Source organism: Apus apus, chromosome 7, assembly GCF_020740795.1.
Source record: "Apus apus isolate bApuApu2 chromosome 7, bApuApu2.pri.cur, whole genome shotgun sequence".
Classification (NCBI taxonomy): domain Eukaryota; kingdom Metazoa; phylum Chordata; class Aves; order Apodiformes; family Apodidae; genus Apus; species Apus apus.
Window position 1 is genome coordinate 20,210,499 of NC_067288.1, and position 6,000 is coordinate 20,216,498.

General features: G+C 56.5%; 2 protein-coding genes across 11 annotated transcripts in view; one reads left to right on the plus strand and one right to left on the minus strand.

Moving 5' to 3' along the window:
- Positions 1–2,542, plus strand: part of SZT2 (SZT2 subunit of KICSTOR complex) — a 56,935-nt gene extending 54,393 nt beyond the window's left edge. For 7 of the 10 annotated variants that reach the window (XM_051625787.1, XM_051625788.1, XM_051625791.1 and 4 more), the window contains one exon: positions 1,801–2,542. In XM_051625787.1, the coding sequence (XP_051481747.1) occupies positions 1,801–1,947 (147 nt within the window). In that variant the 3' untranslated portion in view covers positions 1,948–2,542. The remainder of the gene's footprint in view (positions 1–1,800) is intronic. The other 3 variants (XM_051625789.1, XM_051625793.1, XM_051625797.1) reach the window with 1 other exon arrangement.
- A 585-nt stretch (positions 2,543–3,127) lies between these two features.
- HYI (hydroxypyruvate isomerase (putative)) lies at positions 3,128–5,711 on the minus strand. Its single transcript, XM_051625798.1, has 8 exons — positions 5,503–5,711; positions 5,309–5,420; positions 4,501–4,615; positions 4,280–4,358; positions 4,045–4,094; positions 3,781–3,850; positions 3,464–3,598; positions 3,128–3,258 (listed from the first exon to the last, which is right to left on the minus strand). Exons 1-8 carry the CDS (start codon positions 5,696–5,698, stop codon positions 3,170–3,172), a joined length of 846 nt encoding a protein of 281 aa, XP_051481758.1. The 5' UTR covers positions 5,699–5,711; the 3' UTR covers positions 3,128–3,169.
- Between the last annotated feature and the right edge of the window lie 289 nt (positions 5,712–6,000).

A 6,000-nucleotide genomic window follows, 5' to 3' on the forward strand; every position in this document is an offset into this window, starting at 1 on the left:
TTCACAGTGAGGCTTTTGCAGAGACTGCAGTGTAACTGCTTCCCCTGTAAATAAATCACACTTTATCTAAAAAGCCAGACAGAATTGGTGGTACCTGCCACCTGACCATGAAGAGTCCTTCCCATTTTGTCCTGGAGCTTTTGTCATGGCCAGTTCTATCCTTTTCATGCCAGTGGCAGCTCAGAGCTGAAACTGCACTTCATTGTGCATGTACCCGCTTCCTCCCTGGTTCACCTCCACATCTGAAGGTGGAATTTTTACTACCTCCATGTTGCTGCATTAAGCAAGCTGAGTTCTTAAGCCTGTCTTCCCTTCTCCAATGGTCTTATTGTCCTTCAGAGCCCTTCAAGGCTCAGGTCAGCCTTTGTAAATACAGATGTCCAGAACTGCACCCAGTGTTCCTGAGGAGTCTCAGGAGAGCCTTCTGTGATTGCAATAAGGGTTTTGTGTCCCTGCCTGATGCTTTCTGTACAGCCTAGGGTGGTATTTACCTTTTGATGGTCATGGGTCACTGTGTCACCTTGTGGTCACTGGTATGATACTCTCTGTCACTTCTCCCAATGACTCCTATCTTAACACAGAAATCCTTTGCATTCTTCACCTTGTGTTTAGTGCTTAACATTCATCCCATTCCTGTGGCTTCTCAAAAGTCTCTAGGGCTTTTTTTGCATTATCCCAATCCTCTTTTGTATTAGTGCCTCAAATTTTAACAGCATGCTCATCATCTTTTTGCCAGACTCAAAGTAGTCGGCAACATGAGTCTCAAAACCTGTCCTGGAGGAACTCCATTTGTAACCTCTCTCTGGCCTGCTACTTCCCCTTTCAGCACTACCATTTTCACTTTATAATGTTTGCATTAATTCCTATCTTTTCAGCTTGCCTAAATTTCCCATGTGGCACTACCTCAAATCCTTCCTGAAGCTCAGATAAGATATACCATGATTCTTTTGTCTAGAAATATTACCTTATCAAAGAGCACTCTAGCGTTAGCACATCACTTTGGTAGCTGCAGTTTCCATGTGGTTCTTTCTCTCCATGTTTGCTCTGAAGTCTTGCAGGCTGCCAGAGTTATGCTCACGCATTGCTTTTTTGTCCTTGAATGCTGCTGGTACCTTTGTTGTTTTGCCATTACAGAACTGTTTCTCATGGTTCTGCAAGTTTGTTAGGAGACCCTGGCTACTAGATGTGCTGCGTTTCGGCTCTGGAGAACATCCAGTCGCAGTGTCTTGCCTCCATGATTCTGATCTCAGTGCACTGAGTAGCTCGCATTTTTATTCTGCCTCAGTTCCTGCAGCCTTCTCTTCTGAACCCTGTTCTCTGCTCCCCTTTGCCTTGCCCTGCCTTGTCAGTACAGTCACTAGTAAGAATGGAGGAGCCAGCATTTATTTTTAGGATTGCAGTTATTACGTTTAATCTCCTCCCATTCCCCATTTGTTGCACTCCTACTCCTTGCCTTAGAAGAAGAAATTTCCTTCTCATTTCCCTGGAAGCCCCTACTACTGTGGAGGCAGTAGGATCCCCTCCTTTCCTGAGGCTGCTGCTGGGGTTGGTATGACTGCAGATGCTTGGGGGCTGGGACGGAGGTGGTGGGCAAGCATTGCACCTGATTTCCACCAGGGGAACTGGGAGGAGGTTCAAACATGCTCTGTCACAGGAGAAGGCACCAGCTTGGTGTCACTGGCATTTTGGGACTTCTCCCAGTATCTGCCTGACACAGCCAAGCAAGTGCCCACGCACCTGGGCTAGAGATGGCACAGTGCTTGTCTGAATCCTGTCCCCTGACCTGCTTCTTTTCCTCAGCAGAGTCTGACTGTGGTTTTCCGGGAGCCATTCCCAGTGCAGCCCCAGAACAGCGAGAGCCCTCTGCCACAGCTTGTGTCCACGTACCACCACCTGGAGTCAGTTATCAACACTGCCTGCTTCAACCTCTGGACAGGCCTGCTCTAGCACTGGCACCCACCTCTGGGAGCGACACATGTACTGCACCTCTGGGCACGGCTGTGCTACGGGTGACAGTGGGAAGAAGAGGTCTCCCAAGGGGACCTGTGCTCCAGCCCTGCAGGCAGTGCTGCTACCAGCACACACGGATACCAAACTGAGGAGCCTGGGGATGTGCACCTCCAGTATTGCTGCCCGGCTGGTGTGGCCCTTGCTGTGCTGGTTTTGGTGGGTTTGCTACTGAACGACCTTGAACCAAAGCGCAAGGGCAGGAGCTTGGCTGCTGTGGCTTGGCTGAAGCAGAGCAGCTCTCAGGGACATGGCTTTGGCATCTGCAGGTGAGTTCTACCTGTTGGGAAGGCACAGAGGAGCACACACAGCACGTCTTCTGCACAGGGCAGCACTGCACAGCACTCTGGTTTTAGGCGGAAAGACTCCGGGCCTTCAGGGCTCTGGGCTGTGAGGCTGCCCAATTCTGGCCCTTTGCTTTCATCAGGAGAGCAATGAATGGGACAGGGAGGGTGAACTGGACGAGGGGAAGGTTTTATGGAGATGTACATTAAAGCCATTGATGTATCTGTGAAATAAATGAACTAGATCCCAACCCACAGCCTATAGGCTAGGATGTGGAAAGGCTTCTGTAGGGGATGTAGGGTCATAGCTGTGTTTGCACTGGAGTCTCATTCTTGTTTTGGAGCAGGAGGAACAGGGCAGGCAGCCCTGAGTGTCCATAGGCACGCATGCTCCAGCTTGTTGCCTTGGTTTTGCGAAGCCTGTGAGGGTGTTGCTTGTGTCACTTTCCCAACCTGCTGCAGGGTCACTGCTGAGTACAAGCAGCAGCCTCAGGAACTGCAGGACTTGGAAGCCCAAGGCCCTTTTCCCATAATTCCATACACCAGCTGGAGCTGTACTGGGAAAACTTGCACCTTTCCCAAGGAGTTCCCCACCCTTAGCAGGGGGAACTGGAAACCTCTCCCTGGACAAACCTGCAGGCTAGAGGTGAAGGTGGTCCTGTGCACCTCACGTCACCTACAGTGGTGCCCAAGCTATCCCCAAATATGCTGCAGCTGGTGCTTGAGTAGATGAGGATCCAGATGCTTGGGCTGGCCCAGCAGGACCTGGGGAAGGGCAACAGGACATAAAAGCTGACTTTGCCCCACATCATGGATAAGACACACATGCACCTCTGTGAAGCCATTGCCTTGACTTTTATTCCTGTGTTTTCCTTGTTTTACTCTGCTGCCTTGCTGGTCCCACCATACTGCAGGCCTCGGCTCTCCCAGTATGAACGCAGCCAGCCCAGACCTTTCAGGGTATCTCCTGCAGTGACAGACAAGGTCTCCTGCTGGCACCCCAGGCAAACTCAAGCAGCTGCTCTTCTGGGCAGGGCTTTCATCCCCAGGTAGTAACCCTGATGCCCACTTCCTGCCACCCGCAAGGACATGCCTACCTCTGCACAGTCCCCAGCCACTGGTCCATGCTGGGACGTGCCAGTGGGGCTCAGACCACCCCCAGCCCCACTCACCTTTCGGAGCATACTCGCATCCCACGTAGCCAGTGTAGCCGAGGGACTCCAGGAGCTCAAAGATGTAGGGGAAGTTCAACTCCCCAGGGCTGTCTGGCTCGTGCCGCCCTGGTACCTGTGCAATCTGGATATGACCTAGGGAGGAGAATGGGAGATGCTCTGCCCAGGGCAGCCCTGCCTGCAGCCTTCTCTAGGCATGGGACATGGTGACCCTAGCCCCCAACCAGCCACAGCAGAGTGTAGGGCAGTAGGGCCCTATTTCAAAGCTACTCCTGCCCTATGGCCACAGAGGAGCTGGTTTGGGTGCAGAGCATTACCAATGAGCGGCAAGTATGTCTCGAGGTTGCGTGACAAATTCCCATCCATGATCTGGCAATGAAAGAGATCCTGTGGGGGAGAGAGGAGAGGGATGGTGCAGCTGTTAAAAAGTGAGCAATCAAGGACAGCTGTCCTACAGTCCCTGTCCATCCCCATGTCCCCAGGAGGGAATAAAAAGCCCACAGCCCCTGGGGCTCCCCTGTGGGTCTGTGCAAGGTTCCCTGCTGGAAGGTGAACCCCGGAGATCATCAATGCTGACTCACCAGCTGCAACTTCAGGTTAGGCTGTCCCACCTTTTCCAGGATGGCAGCAGCTAAGGGTGCAAAAAATGAGAGACCATCATGCCCAGGCTGGAAGCTTCATGGTGAAGCCCTGAGCCTCCTGTTCAGCAGCTGTGCTTCCTCAGCATCTCTGAGCAGGGGAGGCAACCTCCTTTTCAGACTCTGGGGATCCTTCTCCTCCCTTGAAGGAGACGTTGGGAAGAGTTGTCTGCCTTACCTTGGTGTGGGGTGTTCAGAAAGTAGCGAGGGTCAGTGATGCGGTTGTTAATAGGCTCTACCAGTCCAATCATGTCTTCCTGTAACACAGTAATGTCACCCTGCAGAGCATGCTGTCACCTCTGCAGCAGGGTTCCCCCCCTCTGCCAGTCTGGCAGGACCTTCTCCATCCTCAGTACCTGAAAAGCTGCACTCGTGGAACAGGTCTTGCTCCCCACTTACCTGGGCCAGGAGGTCAGCAGCATATCTGAGATTCTCAATGAAGGTGGTTTCCATCTCACCTGCTACAGCTGCCCGGTCTGTGCCCAGGGGAACCCGCCCAGCCATCAGGTGTATCCTGCAGACACATAGAGACCAGCCACAGGCACCATCTCCAGTCTCCAAGCAACTGGTCAGATCTAATACACCTTCCTCTGATGATGGAAAACAGGGTAAGAAGAGCTATCTCCCATGCAAGGAGACATGGCACGTGCCAGTGAGCTGCAGGGACACAAACGGGCACCCTCCCACTTCTGTATGCAGACAGACATCTTTGAACCTTTCGCCTGACACATCCCAGACCTGCATTCTTCCCTCTTTTGCCAGCTGCCTCCAGCTTCCTGGGGGTGTCAGGGCTGGGGCTGGCCCGAGGCCAGCGCGGTGGGCAGCAGGCAGTGGGGGGCAGGTCCTACGCTCTGTCTCACCATTTGCTGGGTTAGAGGAGGGAGGGGATGGTGGCCAGTGCGGGGCTAAATCAGGCTCTGTCCAGAGAGCAAGGCTGTTCGGCAAGTGCTTGGGGAAGGCACACAGTGGAAACAAAAACCTTTTCACTCTGCTTTTTGCCAGAGGGAGCAGACAGGTCTGCCCCCCCTCCCCCCCGGCCTATGCCCTTGCAGCCGAGCAGGAAGAGACCTGGGGGTGCAAAGGGCAAGCCCTGCTCGGAGGAAGCCAGCAGGGGGGCTGCGGGAGTGCTCCGGTGGGGACGGGCCCCCTTGCCCCGGGGTCGGAGGGGACCGAGGAGCGCCGGAGCGGGGTCCTGCCGCGCACCTACCTGGGGCAGCCCAGCACCCTGGCGTACTGCACCGCTGCGGCCAGGCCCTGGCGGAAAGCAGCCTGGCGCCCGGGCACGGCTGCCAGCCCCATCTCACCAGCCTCCTGATCGCCTAGGAGAGAGCGGCAGGGCGGTCAGCGGCACCGAGGCACCCCCGCACCTCCGCCCAGGCACCCCAGGGGACGCTGAGGTACCGGGAGGGGTGTTCAGGAGGACAATCCGCAGCCCCGCCCGCTCCGCCGCGGCCCGCAGCTCCTGGGCCGGGCAACCCGCCGGCCAGGCCGCTTCGGCAGCGCGGAACCCGGCGGCCGCCGCTGCCTCCAGCCGCGCCGGCAGCGCCGCGAGCTCCGGGAACAGCCACGACAAGTTAGCGGAGAACCGCAGCGACATGGCGGGCGGCGGGCGGGGCCGGACGCGGGCGGGGCCGGGCTATGCGGGGCAGGGGCGGGCGCGGGGCGGGGACACGCGGGGCAGAGGGTGCGGGTTCCCCGTCCCACCTGGGCAGCGGCTGCCGCAGGGGCTGCGGGGAGGAGCCGCGGGTGTGCGCGGGTCCGTGGTGGTGCGGAGCCCGGCCCAGCACGTCCGGCTCCATCGCGGTGCGTGCCGGGGCTGCCGCGCACACCTGCAGCCGCGCCGGTGCGTGGGGCTGCGGGGCCTCTGTGGAGCGGCAGCCGCACCCCAGCGGGCAGAGC